We start from the raw sequence: 16450 nt of genomic DNA, 5'->3' as shown, positions 1-16450 counted from the left end.
ACCCCTGCACCGGGCTGGAGGGCGCTAAGCAGCGGTCCGCGATGCACGCTTTCCCGTCGGGGTGACGGGACGGTGGCGGCAGGGGTAGGTCTGGCCGCGCGGACCGGGCTCCTGGCTCGGGCAGGTACAGTGTTTGCCCGGCTCCTCCCCCATTCCCCTCCCCCAGGGGAGGATGCCCCCTCTTCTCACTCCCCCACCCACCTTCCTCGGCCCGACCCCAGCGGGCGGTGCACCTTGCGTCCCAGGGCCTCGCGGGCTGCACGCGCGGCTGTCTGTGTCCAGGTGCGGCCGTGCGGCTCTGCCCCGCAGGACCCGGCCCGGCGCAGTGGCCCCTGAAGCTGGGGCCTGACTCGAGCCGCCCAGCCCATCGGCCTTGGCACTCCCAACACAGGCTGTCCAAGCTGCAGGTCCGGGGTGGCTGGGCCATGCTGGGAGGGTGCGGCTTCCCTCCCTCCCTTCCTCCCTCCCTCTCTCCCGCTCCTGGCCAGGGTCCGGCTCCCCGCTGGCTTGGGTGTGTGGTTTCCCTCCCCGCCCCACTCCTCATCTCCCCTTGCTCTCTCCACAGAGGCAGAAATGGCCTGGGTTGGAAGTCTGGCCCTGCCCCTTCCCAGTGGGGCCTGAGAGAGCAGAGGTGCCGAGGCTGCGATGAAGGCAGAGGCAGCTCTGCTGGCCTCTGAGCGCTTTCCTTTCCCGCAGCCGCTGCTCTTGTCCCTTTGGCCACTTGTATCACACACTGTTCAGGGACCAGCTGCTGTCAGGTCCTTGGAGGCCACGTGGCCTCCTGGCCTTCTCAAGTCAGAGCCATCCCCTCCCTAGGGCTGGGTTGGCCCTGCCCTTCTTCCTCTAACTCCAACCAGAATCTGCCTCTCAGTCATTTCATTTGCCCACAGGCTTTAAGGCCTGGCCTTGTGCCCAGCTCTCTGCCAGGCTCTGCTGGGGGTCCTCACTCGCTGACCACACTGACCTCAGCACCAAGGGAATCGAAATAAAGCAGGAGCAATCCATCCTGTTCCCAGAGGTGCCACTGAGCTGAACCCTGAAGGATAAATGAGATTCCCGCAGGAGGAGAAGGGAGGGCAGAACAGGCAGGATGAAGGGAACAGTGTGAGGAATGACCTTTGAGGCTGAGGCCCCTGCCTTGGCCTCAGAGTGTGTGGCCTCCTTATGTTTACTGTGTACACTGGTTTGTTCTACGGAGTCCCCGTGAAAGCAGCTCTCTCCAGGGCCCAACAAAGAGTAGGTGCTCCAGAAATACTTCTTGAACTGAATTTGAATTGAAAGGGAGAGCCCCAAGCGTGTTATTATTCTATTACCACCACCACTTAAGAAAGATCTGGCTCAGGGAAGGGACATTACCCACATTAGCTCTGATCCCTCCAGCCCTTGGAGGTGAGTATTAGTCTCCCAATATTCAGTGGAGGAAACCAGGGTGCAGATGAGGTGTTCCCAGCTGGGTCCTCCCTGGTGCATCTGTTCATTCCAGGTTGCAGCCGCAGGACAGCAGCCATGAGCCTGGTGGCCTGCGAGTGCCCACCTGGCCCTGGCCTGGAGCCTGAGCCCTGCTCACAAGTGCGGTCCCAGGCCCGCATATACCTGGAGCAGATTTGCAACCGGGTGGCTCCGGGGGTACCTGAAATGACCAAGCGCGACTACCTGGTGGATGCAGCCACGCAGATCCGGCTGGCATTGGAGCGCGATGTCAGTGAGGACTACGAGGCAGCCTTCAACCACTACCAGAACGGCGTGGATGTCCTGCTGCGAGGCGTGCATGGTGAGGGCCGGGCTGGGCAGCGGCCTGTGGGGAAGGGCCAGCGGGGGGGCTAGTCCCATCATCCCTGCATCTGTGCTGGGCGCGTCTGTGCAGGGCCAGCATAGAGCCCTGCAGGACTCTGTGAAGAACGATAATAAGAGCTAGCATTTACTGAGCAGTTCCTATACGCTAGGCCCTGGTGTGAGGTCTTTACCTGTGTTCACTCATTTGAGCCTCACAGTAATAGAAATTACTATATATGTTGTTGCACATAGTTCCAAGTATATAGGAACTATTTTTATTCCTATTTTCCAGATGAGTAAACTGAGGCCTAGGGCAGTTAAATAGCTTGCTTAAGGTTCCATAGCTATCAAGTGGCAAAGCAGGGTATGAAGGTGTTGGCTTGGGGCGGGGAGGGGCTGGGAGCTTCCGTGCCCTGGGCCTAGGCTGGGCTCCTGCCCTCTGGGACTTACATTATAATGGGGAAGACTGTTGAGTTGGTGATGGAAGAGCAATGAGGGAGGGAAGAGGGAAACTTACGCCAGGCTGGGCCAGCAGAGGGTATTTTCTAGAAGTCAAAACTCAGATCTGATTACTACACAATGATAGGTGTGCTGTCCAGCTCCAGGGCTGGGTAGTGCTCCAGGAAGAGACAGCAAAGGCCTGGAGGGGCAGGGGAGGCCTGTTCTGGGCAAAGTGAGGCATTTCCAGGCTGGGGGAGAGGCTGGCCCTGAGGCCAGCTGGAGACCCCTGAGGGCTGTGGTGGCCCGGAGGTGGGTCCTGATTCACCTTCCTACCTTCCTGCTGATGAGACCCCTCAACACCTGGGCTTCAAGCCTGTCCAGTGAATTTCTTTGTCCCCAATCCTGATCCCCACTCTGGCCTTTTTCTTGGGCTTCAGAGATGGAAGAAGGTGTGCTCTCTGGGAGCTTCTGTCTTCTCCTTTGAAAATGGACATGGAAGTCCCCACTCTGTCCCTTCCTAGCGTGTGATGGCAGCCAGCAAGGTGGTGGGGCCCAACTGTAAAGTGCTGTAGGCTGAGGGGTGTCGGCGGTTCCCAACCTCTCCTGCCATCTTCCTTTTTCCTCCTTCCCTGCTGGTCTCCCACCTACAAGATGGGCTCAAGAACAGATGTGGGGTCAGAATCTGCTGACCAGCCTCAGAAAGTGGCGCTGTCTCCTGTGGAGGACAGAGGGTGGCCAATGAGAGCAGGAACCCCAACCCGCCAAGACGGGGGGTGGGTCTTGGTGACCCCTTTCCCCCCACAGTTGACCCCAACAAGGAGCGATGTGAGGCCGTAAAGCTGAAAATTACCAAGTACCTGCGGCGGGCAGAGGAGATCTTCAACTGTCACCTGCAGAGGACGCTGGGCAGCGGAACCAGCCCAGGCACGGTGAGGGGACCCCTCCCCAAATGCCTGAGGGCTCTAAGGGGAGAGAGCTGAGGCCCCCCTCATGGCCAGAGCGCCAGCTCCTGCTGTCCTCCTTCTGGCTTCCTCTCTCTCCCACACCCTCCTTCGTTCATTCACTTTCAGACACGTTGAGTGAATCATCTCTAGTCCAGTCTCGCGCCCTCACAGAGTACACACACACCGCCCCCCACCCTTACACACAGCTTGTACACATGCTCACGTGTGTCCACAGTCTCCCAGATCTGTTTGTGTTTGAATGGGCCACAGTGAGTATCTGCAGCATGAATGCCCACTTGTGCGTACACGTGTGAATGCACGCACACACAAATGTGCACAAGTGCTTTCCCCGTATGGCTTTTCCTAACCAGTGGGCAGTCAGAGAGGGTTTAAAATGCACGCACACCTCTCACACCCACAGACACGCACACATACTCCTAGGCTCGCTGCATCTTGTAAGTTGCCTTTCCCCAAAGTACGTGGCTGGGGCACATGCCTTGGTCTTCGGGGTGTGTTCCCTGAGACCCACCTGTTCCCAGGTTACTTCCCCACCCCTGGGGGCATCTGCCTCCTGTGGATGGGGCTTTCGAGGGACAGGACGGGTTCGAAAGCTCTGAGAACTCCCTAGGCCTGGAAAGAGGACTGGGTGGGGGCTGAGTGAAGAAGGCAGTGTGGCCACCCTGGACCAGTGTGGGCCCCCTGCTGGTCAGGGCCAGCTTCTCCACTCAGCCTGTCCCTGTGAGGTGGGGTCTGCCTGTACCCTAGTCCTGCCTGCTGTGGCCACTGCTCTCCTGCAGCCGGAGGCGCTGCCCACTGCCTGGTAAGAAGGCAGTGGCTGAGGAGGCCTGGGCCCTGAGGCTACATGGCCTGTCTCCACCTCCACAGGGTTTCAGCAGCCTGAGGCTCCGGCCCATCCGCACACTGAGTTCTGCCCTGGAGCAGCTGAGGGGCTGCAGGGTGGTCGGGGTCATCGGCAAGGTGAGTGAGCAGACACCTGTGGGTGTGGGAGGAGCTGGTGTGTGCCGTTAGGGGTAATGGGTGGGGAGAGCGCTACCCCCCAGTCCTCCAGTGGGGGCTGGAAAGGGCTCAGAGGACCCAAGAGGAGGAGAGCAGCTGTGTCCAGTGGTTTCCCACCCCTCCCCCATCCCAGCACACACTGTCAGGTCCCCGAAAAGGCAGATACCCCTCACCACAACCCTCCAGCTCAGACACAGAAAACCGCCCCCTCAGAGATTCAAGACGGAAGCCACAGGAGAAGCTGTGCCTAGGGCCCCCTGCCAGCACCTACTGCCCACTCACTCCCACTTCCTGCTTCCCACAGGCCACCACCCTGCACTCACTCTGCACCCCAGGGCTGCGGCCAAGAGTCTCCCCACCAAGCACAGCCAAGAAGTTCCTGTGGCAGGAATGTGCTCATCTCCAGAAACCTGTCCAGCAGAGGGTCCAAGCTGGCTGGTGGCAACTCTGCCCCTCCTCCCCTAGCACCCCCAGCCTCATCCGGACCCCCTCTGGAACCCCTTCCCTCAACTCAAGGCAGACAGGAAGATAGGAGCCGACATCCCAATTCGTACCTGGGACACTCGTTAGAGTGGAAGAATCAGAAGGACAAACGGTTGGGTCAATTGGGATCTGAGCCAACATTCGATTGCCCTCTGCCCCAACGAGGGAGACCTGAGTACTCCCTAAAGCTGTTCTTTCCCAAACTGGCTGTTTATTAGAATCACCTGGGGAGCTTCCTAAAAACACAGATGCCCGAGCTCCACCCCAGGCCTGTTGAGTCAGAATTTCTAGCGTTGAGCCCAGGAATCTGTGATTTAAACACTCATCAGGGGATTTGATGTGCCTGGGAGCCCACAGAGAAAACACCACAGTGTGCTTCCTCACACGCCGGAGAATGAAGTGCTGTCCGGGCAATGCACAGCGTGGCCACGGGCAAATCCCTTCACCTCTCCGAGCATTGGTTTCCTCATCTGTAAGTGGGGTAAGAATTCTCCCCCCCATGGGGTGATGTGGGAACTAAAATGAAATCATTTTTGGGAAAGGCCTGGCACACGCTAAAAAATTTCATACATGTTTGATGGCTCTAAATGCTGGTGACAAGAGCGAGTCAGGAGGCTGTAGGCTTCCCGTCCCCCAGCTTTGCTCCAGCTGCTTCTCCCGGGTCCCTGGAACAGGCCCCAGGCTGTCAGCCAAGGCCCAGCCAGCTTCCATCTGCGAGGTCCTTCCCACTGCACTGGTCCATGTGGCTCAACCAAGCACAGCCGCTCCCAGAGACAGGCTGGGTAGGAGACTGCCACCACCATTTACCTGTGTGGGATCCCACTGAACCATACCTGTTATGGAGAGAGGGGTTCCAGGTCAAATAAGTCTGAGAAACAGTGAGTTAAAGTTACTTTACTTTGTTTTTGTAATTATAGGAGTTTTCAGAGCTTTTAGGATGCAAATGTACACTGTGAGTTTCCAAGAGGGAGGTCTATGACAGAATTCCCCGAATTTGTGTTAACCCCAGGACACGCATATGCAAAGCATTTTCATGTCAGAATCCAGTGTTCTGAGGCCTGTGCATATGGAAACCACAAATTTAGGCCAAGTTCAACCATTCTATCTGGAGCTGGCCGTTCTTTTCTGTTTCACCCTTTCTTGGGCATTCAACTTACCTACTCCACCTCCCTCCTGAGATCCTGCTTCCTTTTCCTGTATCATTCCCAAGCCAGGAGCACCAGCTTCCCCAAATTAGGAGAAGTGTTAAGGCCGATGGGCCCCAGTCCCTGCAGCCAGGCCTGGCTGTGTGGTCACAGAGTTCCATTCCACAGCCCTGCCCAGGCAGATCCGGGCGGGAGGGCCCTGCCGGCCAGCAGCAGCCCACAGAGCAGAGAAGCAAAGGGCTCACTCAGGAATCCTTGAGTGCCCTCAGAGATGCCCAGTTGTTAGGGTTAACTGGGCCAGGGAGGGGGTCTCTAGGGGCTGAAGAGGTACTGGCAGGGCTAGGGGGTAGCAGGGAACAGCGATCTGGGGGGCTCAGGAACTAGGTAAGCAGCTGGCCAGAATACCCGGGGATTTGCTCTCAGGGAGCGTGGGGGTCCTGGTAGACATCACCGCGCATTTGCTGAGCCTTGTCCAGGAGCCAGCCTCTGAGTCAGGGATGGGGAAGAAAAAAGCCATCCAAGTCATGTCTTGTTTTTTGGCTCAAACACCGGGGTGTCTTTTTTTCATTCTTATTAGTTACCAACATTTAAAAATTGGCAGCTTTCATATAGAAGTCCAGATTTCCTGCTTCTCCTGAAAATGGGAAGATCTGGAAATGCTGGCTCACATTCCCGCATGGCAGCAGGGAGTGGAGGAGGGGCTGCTGCTTTAAGGGCACCAGCCCTCCAGTGGGTGCCTGTTCCTGCCCCGCCCACTTGGCTCATGTGCCCGGCCCCTGGGGGCCTTGGAGTTTGAGACCCTGTTTGAAACTTTTGGACTTGTTTGCTCCATGAGAGTTTCCTCCTGGGATTCTGATACTGTGGGCATTTTTAAATAAAGGGTTAATGTGTTTCACCAAAACTTTAATTGTCCCCACGTCCTAAGAACTCACCTTTTCTAAAAAGATGAGAGCAGGTCCCCAGAACCCGTCCACCTTCCCAACAGCCACACTCACCTGACGATCATAGGTCACAAAGCAGTTGCATTAAACCCTCTCAGTCGCCCAGGGGAAAAAGGCGTTATACCATGCAGTGTGCTAGAGTGGTCGCTAGCCACATAAGACTATTTAAATTAAAATTCATTGAAATCAAGTATTCCGTTTCTCACTTGCACCAGCACATTGCAAGGGCTCCATAGCCACCCATGGCTCTTGGCTTCTATTGGACACTGCAGATGTATAATATTTCCATCACGGCAGCATGCTCTATCGGACAGTGCTGCATTTTAATAATTGTCTTACCAAGAATGAAACTGAGGTTCATAGAGGTCAAGTGATGAGCTGGGGCTCTGTCCGTCATAGAATTGAGCAAAAGAGGAAGGGGATTTTTTTGTTTGCTTGATGTAACGGGAAAATGCTCCCTCTGCAACCCTTTTGAGATGTAATGAAACAGGAAAAACAAAAATTCCCCACCATCCTACCTAACTCCAAGACAATTACTGTTAATGTTTTGGTTTAATTCTTCCTAGGTAGGTAGGTTTAAATATGTGTGTGTGTATATATATATATATTTTAACACACGTTTTTCAGTATACTGATCAAGTTTTATTTCTGGCTTCCCCCACCATCACTGCTGGCTTTTTGGACTCTGTAAATGGGAGGACCTTGCCCAGGACAAGGTGGCAGGGAATCCCACTTGGCCAGGGACGTGGGGAATTATCTGGGCTGTCAGTACTTGTGGGAAACTCTGTTCTCCTAAATGACTCCAGAGTTTTCTTCCTTTCTTTTTCAAACATTGCACAAATTTAGTGAAGGAGCTGGAGCCAGGCTCCGGCTGTTGGAGGAGAGACCTCTGGTGGTCAGAAGGGCCTCCTCCCTCCTGCTGCGGATAGGGCCCTGGCGCTCCTCGACTCCCTCACCTTCATTTCTCTGATGATGAGAAAACTGAGGCCCAGAGGGGAGGGCACATACCAAGGTCACCTGGTTGTGCCCCTAGTTGCAGTTAGGTCTCCAGGGCTCTGGGATCAGCCTGCCTGGATTCAAATCCTGTCTCTACCCCTTTTTAGCAGTGGGCTTGTAGGCAACATAACCTCTCTGAACCTCAATTTCTTCATCAATAAAATGGGTCACTAGTAACACTCACCTGGTAGGTCTGTGGGAGTAAAATTAAATAATCTAAGTAAAGCGCTTAGCACAGAGTAAAGGCTCTGTAGCCGGTGTGGGTTCCCCTACGATCATAATCGTCAGTACAGATTACTGAGGGTGTGCTGTGTGGTGGGCACGGGCTGCTGCTGTTGAGTCGTCTGCTTTACTAGAATCCTCCTAGTGACCTTCTGAAGGAGGTACTGCCGCGACCCCATTTTGCCATTAAGAAGAACAAAGTTCAGAGAGGTGATGCGACTTGGCAAATGTGATAACTGGCATTCTTAAGATGGTCTTTACGTTCACAGAGGGCCTTCCCATTTATGGCCTCAACCAACCAGGGATGAGGGAAGCTGGGCATTTCTGATTCCTGTTTGATAGATGAGAAAATCAATTCACTCACCTAAGAGCTAAACCCAGTGCCCCTGTCCCCCCCCGATCCCAGGCTGCATCTTCATCACTGTCCTCCCACACGCCATCATGGGGAGTGTCTGCAGGGCCAAGGAGTCACACCACCAGGGTGCCGGTCTTGCCCCCGCCTGCTGCTCATCTGGGCTGAATCTTCCGCCTTTCTGCCCCAGTGTGCCAGCGTACCCTCTCCTAGGGCTGGGGTCCACCCCTGCCCACCATGGAGATGAGTCAGGGCCCAGCTCAAGGCCCTGACCCCTGCCTCTACCCCAAACCAACAAGGGTAGGAGCAGGCTGCTCTCCAAAGACAGCCTCCAGAGAGAGAGAGACTGTTTAAAAGGGGTGGGGCGGGCAGAGCAAGAGACCTGAAGGAGCAGGTGAACACTGCGTGCTCCCAGCTCAGCACATGGGTGAACTGGGGCCACACTCTCAGAGCCTCAGCTTGTTCACCTGTAAAATAAGAGATCAGAAGGGGTTGACTGAGGTCCCTTCCAGCCATGACACCTTCAGAGCCTGCAAGATGGACCACTCACCACGCATGCGTGGAGCCCCTACAACATCCCCATGCTGTGCAGGGCTCTGGGAATACAGAACCGGATAGTGTGGTCCCTGTCCTCACGGAGCTCACAGTCCATTGGGGAGACAGGAAATTAGATGCAGTGTGATAGCGCTCCCCTAGGGGCGAGCCCAGAGAGTACTGGAGACAGATTAGGGGCCCCAGCTCAACCTGAGGGTTGGGAAGGCTTCCTGACAGTGGTGGCACCTGAGCTAAGATCTGCAGGTCTAACAAGGGTAGATGAGCAGGACAGGATCAATGTCAACTTGGGGTCGGGAGACATACTTGGTACCACCAAAGCCTGCCCTCCCTGCCCTACCCTTGAAATGAGTCAGCCTCAGTGGAGGACCCAGGGGGCCTGGGGCTGGGACCATGGGGCCCCGGGAACTAGCATGTGCCTTTACTGTTGCCTCTTGGACCTTGGCAGGTGCAGCTGGTCCAGGATCCAGCGACTGGAGGGACCTTCGTGGTGAAGGCAGGTGCCACCCAGTCCTGTGTCACTCTGCATTCCCCTTGGGACTTTCTCAGAGCTCTTGGGAAGCTCACCCTCTGGAGAACCCTGTACCCAGAACCTGTATCTCAAGCCCCTGCTCCTTCCAAATCCAAAAGCTGCTTGTTCTGCCCCTGAGCATGCCCCCCGCCTCCCAGCCAGACACACACACACATCCTGCCTCATCTTTGGCCTGGAGGGTGGAGGACCTGGATGCCACGGTGGAAATAGGGTGAGGGCCAGGTCAGGAACTGGGGAGGCAGTTGCTCCTCAAGGTGGCTCCCATCCCTCATCCGGTTTCCCCTGAAGCTGGGGCCAGGACATCCCCCAGCAGAGCAGCCTCTGGACTGTCCCCAGCTGATCTGCCTGCCCCGTCCCCTCCCCAGAGCCTGTCCAGGTGCCATGTGGCAAGCCGGGAGCGGCTAACCATCATCCCACATGGTGTCCCCTACATGACCAAGCTGCTGCGGTACTTTGTGAGTGAGGACTCCATCTTCCTGCACCTGGAGCATGTGCAAGGTGAGGGGGCCTGAGGGCCCTGTCAGCTCCTCAGGCCTTTGGGGTGTTGTCCTCTTTCATCCCCTTAAAATGCCAAGCCCTGAGGAGGGGGGTGACTTGCCCCAGATGTGCAGCACAGAGTAGGGGACCCAGGCTTTCTGGAGGGGCATGGCAGGATCAGGCTCTCGTGGGCCTCTGTGGTGCCAAGGAGGCAGGGCACGTCCTGGGGAGGATGCTCACATCCTAGGCGGACAAGAGAACATTTACACAGATGTCCCCTTTGTCACCATTTCCTCCAATCTTGGCTGTCTTCATTTTTCTAGTCTGTGCCCATCCATAAGAATGGCCACATGGTCTGGGGGTGACTGAAGCTGTAAGGACAGGAACTGGGCCACGTGGCAGCTATTTATTGATCACCTATTAGAGGTGATTTTTTGAATGAGGTACATGTCCTTGGGTCATGACCTGTAGTCATCACAGCTCCATGCCTGGCCTTCTTTTATTTTATTTCGCTTTAATTTTATTATACTATTCTCCCCAAAAAAGAAAAAAAAATTGTAACATGTTGAACACCAGTGAACCTACCACCCAAAACAAGGACAGTAACAATGATTTACATCTGCTTAGGGGTTAAGCACCAATTTTATGCCCGGTTGTGGCACAGGGGTCCTCCAGATGAGTCGAGAGGAGGGAGAGAGCCTTCTAGGCTGAGGGAAGGAGGGAGCAGAGGGTCAATGCCACAGAGAGGGGAGGCAGGAGTGGGACAGGGACCTGGCGTCCATGCTCTTCTTCTCCCCTGTCCCCATGCTCGCCGCTCCCTCTGCATGGCCCAGGAGGCACTCTGTGGTCCCACGTGCTCTCCCAGGCGTGCCCCCAACAGTCTGGGCTCAGATCTGGCTCCAGCCTGGAGAGGATGAAGGCTCAGCTCAACTGCCCCCTCAGCCTCCGGACCCCAGCACTGTTTCCCCTGGGCCACACCCGCCTGCAGGACAGAATCACCCCGGAGCCTCCACGGACTTCTCAGAGCCTTCCCCCAGCCAGGGATGCCCCATCCACCAGACCCCAGAGAGAGGCTGAAGGTGAACCCTCAGCCAGGACCAGCACCGCGTGCTCCTCGGACCTTCCAAAGGCCCCAAGTAGCCACCTACACCTCCAAGCCAGGTGGGCACCTGGCCAGAGCCCGGACATGGGGCCCTCTTGGGGGCTTCCTTGGGTTCGTGAGGGGGCTGGCCAGGTGCTGGGGGGCTGTGGCGGAGGCAGAGGTCAGAGCCGCCCCTCAGGGGATGGGGCCAGCCTGGGGTCTGCTGGAGGAGCCTGGAGCGTGAGAGAAGAGCAGGTGAAGCAGTGGGCGGCAGAGACGCTGGTGGCACTGGAGGCGCTGCATGAGCAGGGGGTGCTGTGCCGGGACCTCAATCCCCGGAACCTGCTCCTGGATCAGGCAGGTAGGTGCCCCAGGCCAGCAGGGAGGGGAGTAGGCCACCCTCCCCCTCCCCCCTCCCTGAGGTGGGAGCCCCTGAAGGCAGAGAACGAGAGCTCCCCAAAGTCAAAGGGAACGCAGGGGCTATCTGCTTCTTGCCATGCCTCCCCCCAGCCTTTTCATGCTGGCCTCTGCCGAGTCTGGTTGGCAAGGTTGAGCCTGGGAAGCAAGCCCCTTTCCCCCACGAGTCCAGGGCAGCAGCTGCTAGGAACACCTGGTCATCTCTGGGCCTCAGGGGGCCGTGCCCCTAGGGAGGCTCTGCCCGGTGTGGTCACTGGCTCCTGCCCTGTGACTGCTGGCGGGAGCCCTGGAGTACCCTCCCCCATGCCAGCTGCTCAACAATGACCACAATTTTTGTCGCCCTTATTCTTCACTGCACACACTGGATGGAAGGTCATGTCCGGCTCACGTACTTCGGCCAGTGGTCTGAGGTAGAGCCCCAGTTCTGCAGGGAGGCCCTGGACAACCTCTACAGCGCCCCAGGCAAGAAGGGGGGTGCCGGGGGCCTCTAGATCTTGGGTGCCTTGGTGTGGGCTAAGCTGGGGGCCGAAGGAATGTGCCACGTCTGGGTGGGATGAGTAGGGTGGAGACCTGCCCTCTTGGGTGAGGCTGGGACATGTGTGTTCTTGTTCCCACAGAGGTGGGTGGGATTTCTGAGCTGACGGATGCCTGTGACTGGTGGAGCTTTGGGTCTCTACTGTATGAACTGCTGACTGGCACGGTGAGTAGCCGGGCAGGGTCTGGAGCCCTGGTGGGTGTCACTGAGTGCAGAATGGGCTGGGCTTGGTCCAACCAGCCAGTGTTGTGGCTGGGGCTGCCTGGTCTCCAAGACCTGGCCATTGGGCCGGGTGTCTTGCTAGCATAGCTGTTCCCCCCAGCTGCCCGCTCAGGCCATGAGAGATGCAGGAAGCCACTCCCACCCAGGCCATGGACACACTTAGCACCCCCACCACACTAGTGACTATAGCTAGAGCCTGTCAACTTATATGAATGAGAGTTGAGTTGGGATGGTCAAGGAAGGTTTCTGGAAGAGAAAACTCGGGCCTACGTCTGGAGGGAGGGTGGGGCTTGGCACGGCCCTTCTTTCCTGGAAGGCCACTGACTCATCCCCCAAGCTTCCTCTCCCCATCCACACCTTCCTGGGCTGTAACCCCCAGACTTTGGTTGGAGGACAGGAGAGGGCGTCCTTCATTCAGGCCAGCAGCTGCTCTGTCCAAGAGCTCAAAGTTCGCCCTGCAAACACCTGTGTTCAGGATGGCAGCCTCTGAGCTTCCTCCTTTAGCTCAGCACCGCACCTGGGACTGGTCAGGTCAGGCAGAATGGGAGAGGCCAAACTGCATCTGAGCAAGAAATGACAGGAGTGGATGCAGTGTGACCTGCAGCCCAGATACGACCAGTGCATCCTGGCTCCCTCTGGCTTCCGTCCCATAGCCCGCGCCTCTGAGAGCCCTGGATGCAAATCTCGCCATAGAGTGGTTCTCCCCCCTTGGTCTCCCGCCACCTGTCTAGCCCAGGGCTCCTGGCCTGCCTCCTGGTTGCTTCTTGCAGCTCTTCCTGACCTCCAGACAGACCTCTCTGCTCTCCACAGCTGCCCCCTTCTGGAGCATGGGGAGGTTCTGCCTTCTTCCCTTGTCTCCGCCCTGCCTTGGCCCTGAGTAGCCGGGGGAGTTTTTTCTATAAGGAGACAAGTTCCATTGCTGTTCTTGATAGAGTGCTTGCCCTGATTGCAACCCAAGATTGATGCTTCGAGGAAGCTTAGAGCCAGAAGGACCTGGGTTCAAACCCTGAACTCAGCACAAGTCCTTTACCTCTCTGGGCTTACTTATTGTCTTTAAAATGGGGATACTCGTACTTGCTTTGGGGGTTGTTGTGGGAATTATGGATAATGGATGTCAGGCATCATCCACAGCCTGGCATACAGTAGATCCAAAGCAAAAGGCCACGATCAACATCATCATCATCATCATTCCCATGGGATGTGGCACTGGCGGGTAAATAAAGTCCTGGCTGCCACTGGAGTGTACGGACTTTCCTGGGGTTGTCTCCTCAGAGGCTCTTCACTATGTCTTCCTAGGCACTGTCCCAGAGCCATCCCTCAGGAATCCAGCCCCACACCCAGCTCCAGCTGCCAGAGTGGCTCAGTCGCCCAGCAGCCTCCCTGCTGACGGAGGTGAGGTACAGCCAGCCCAGAGGAGGCAGCTTGGCCTGAGGGCGGGTGCTGGGAGGGTAGAACCCTGTGTGTGAGCAAGCTGTGCTGCGTACTGGATGTCTGATGTGGGTGCAGGAGGGTAGTAGGGATGACAGATTTCTGTATGTTGGTGGCCAAACACAACCAAAGTCCCCCCAGGGGGACTGGGGGTCCTGTGGGCTGGGCTGGCAGGGACTGAGCCCCTGGGTCCATGGTGACTGGAGTCCCTGGAGGTCAGCCCATGCCTCAGCAGTGGGTGGGGCTGGGAAGGCCTGCTGAGTGCTGACCCGGGCCTTTCTCCGCAGCTGCTGCAGTTTGATCCCACTCGGCGCCTGGGCGCTGGAGGAGGTGGTGTCAACAAACTCAAGTCCCACCCCTTTTTCAGTACTATCCAGTGGAGCAAACTGGTGGGGTAAGAGGGGGTGGAGCAGGCGATGGAAGCAGCTGGACTGGTCTGGATCGCCTCTCTTCTCTTTGCCTTCACCCCGAGTGGGCCCCTCTAATCAGTGGCCCTCAGGCAAAGAACGCAGGCCAGCTGCCTTTCCTGCTCAGCCCCTAGAAGTAACCTCAGAAGTAACCATCGCCACTACCCCGGAAGGGCCTAGGGAGTGGCCCTGGCCAGCTCTTGGAGAAATCCTTTTTAGTCACTCCTGAGGGGGAGGGACAGGGGCATCTCACCTTGCTAGGCAGCTTGGACCCCTTCACCCATCCGTCCTCCACCCATCAGTCAACAGATACCTGTTGGGCACACACCTTGTACCTCGAACACAGACCTACCACGTTAAAGGGTGCCTTCCACCACATTAGCTCTGAACTACTGACCACCTGCTGAGCTGCCCAAGAGGTTTTGTGACTCACCATCTGCCATGTACCCAACTTGGGACATCTCTGGACACTCATCTCAGGATACTGGTTCACTGGCTCAGTGGACCCAAACCAGGGCTGTCCTGGCTGGTCATCTTAGCCATGCAACTAGTGGGCCTCTTCCACCAGGCTACTTCTGCAGAGGGTGGGGAGGCTGGGAAGCAGAGAAGAAGTCTGTAATGGGCATGGGGTGAAGTGGGGGACAGGATGACCCCGCCGCACCTTCCTGACCATGCTCTTTATCTTGTGATTCCAGACTTTGGAGAGCAAAAGGAAGGGAGGGGAGGACAATAAGGATACGGAGGAGTGGGGAGAGGGAGGGATGCACAGCTCTGTCGTGTCGAGCAATTCTGAAAACAGAATAAAGAGCTCCCTTCTCCAGCTAGCCCACTGGTGTGGAGAGAAAGGGGAACCTGCCCCACGGGTCTGAGGTGACAATTCTGCCTCCAGCCTGCTGAAATAAGTTGTACCTGTTAGGATTCCCTTCTTGGACACTAGTCCTGTTTACCATTTTGCATTTTAGTCTTGAGGGTCCACTCAATTCACTGCCCACTGTGACTTCATCCCTTTTTGAAATGAGAACCACAAAACACATGGAATGATTGCCCAAGCTTTTAGCCAGAAGCAAGATGTTTCTGGTCTCTGAAGAGCTGGGGTAAGTAGTTACCCCCAAAGACAGTCCCAAGACTGGGGGCCTCTTCCTCTCAGGACTCACCCTGTCACTGGGGTGTGGCACCTAATACAGTAACTTCCACTAGCTCTGCTCCCAACTCCTTCCTTCTGGTGTGTCTCTACCACCACCAGGTGGCGCCTCTGACACTGTCCTCCAGTCTGGCTGTGAAGGACCAACTCTAACTGGGGCTAGGGGGCCTGTGTTATGGGGAGACCATGACACTCCTGGGGTCCCTAGGGTGACTCTGGACAGAGAGGACATGCGGAAGTGCAGCCTGTGTATGGTCCTGGCTTTCCCTGGGGCTTGCCCACACCCCCCCCCCCCCCCCCCCGCCCCAATAAAGCCTGCTGTTGCCTATGGTGTCTTTGCCTCATTAATGGAATGAGAGCGGCCCTGCCCAAACAGTGAGATTGGAAGGCAACCCCAGGGAAGCTCCATGATAGGAGTGAGCTTGGAGTCTGCTAGGTAATAAGCAGCAGGGCTGGTGGTGAACAGCATGCCAGCCTGTGCCCTGCAGAGCAGCTTTGAGCCCAAGGGAAGTGCTGGCATGTAGAGGGCACTGGGCTCTGTGGGAAATAAAACAGGAAGCGAAGTCTTAGAAGAGGGTCATGGTGCCTCAGAGGAACACGTTTAATCCTCACAGTGACCCCTTGCGACAGGTGGTGGCTCCTGTTCAAAGAGGTTACTATTGGGACCTGCTCAGAGCTGGTGGAGCCTATTCAAATCTGCATTCCTTTTGCTACACTTCCTAAGTCAGGCCAGACCACTTCCAATCACTGTTGAATGAAGTGCGAGTTGCTTCTGGAACTTCTGGGCCCCATGCATGCAATAAACACTGCACATCTGGCACTTTGCTAGGCCCCGAGTTGTGAACACTGTGGTCCCACAGTATACCTCCTCTGTGTAAGATATAATACGGATACCCCCTCTGTAGTCTACTAGAGAAATCAGGGCTGCTAGCACCATGCCCCAGACCTGATACATAATTCTAAAATTCTTCCCTTCATTGAACTAGAATTTTTCTACCAACTCTAGTTCTACCCTCTGAGAGCCACTTCATGCTTGTGACACCTTCACATAGATGGCATCACTTCAAGCAAGTTCAGCAGGCAGGGAGTGTGAAAGACCAGGCTGTGATTAAGCCTGGACACCAGCATTAATGCCTGTCACCTGTAGTCGTTCTAGGTTAGCTCCCAACCCTGTCCACTTACCCTCACAGGTCACTGCTCCCAGAGGTGATCCACCCTCATTTGTTCTTACTGACCTTGAGCATCTTGGTACACACGTGGCAATAAAGTCCAAAATTGTATGAAAGAGTCGCCCTACCTCTCCCCAGTCCATCCCCAAAATAATGCAAGTCCTCAAATATGTTA

The 16450-nt window shown here is 56.2% G+C and overlaps 1 protein-coding gene across 1 annotated transcript; it reads left to right on the top strand.

Moving 5' to 3' along the window:
- Positions 1-53: 53 nt before the first annotated feature.
- On the top strand, positions 54-14564 carry RPS6KL1 (ribosomal protein S6 kinase like 1). Its single transcript, XM_046647739.1, has 11 exons — positions 54-124; positions 1484-1771; positions 3019-3143; positions 4044-4136; positions 9315-9362; positions 9764-9896; positions 10709-11317; positions 11746-11835; positions 11991-12073; positions 13427-13522; positions 13846-14564. Exons 2-11 carry the CDS (start codon positions 1507-1509, stop codon positions 13954-13956), a joined length of 1653 nt encoding a protein of 550 aa, XP_046503695.1. The 5' UTR covers positions 54-124; positions 1484-1506; the 3' UTR covers positions 13957-14564.
- Positions 14565-16450: the final 1886 nt, after the last annotated feature.

This window comes from Equus quagga, chromosome 20 (assembly GCF_021613505.1).
Source record: "Equus quagga isolate Etosha38 chromosome 20, UCLA_HA_Equagga_1.0, whole genome shotgun sequence".
Taxonomy (NCBI): Eukaryota; Metazoa; Chordata; class Mammalia; order Perissodactyla; family Equidae; genus Equus; species Equus quagga.
Note: the sequence above shows the minus strand (reverse complement) of the source record. Positions and strands in the feature narration are given on the sequence as shown.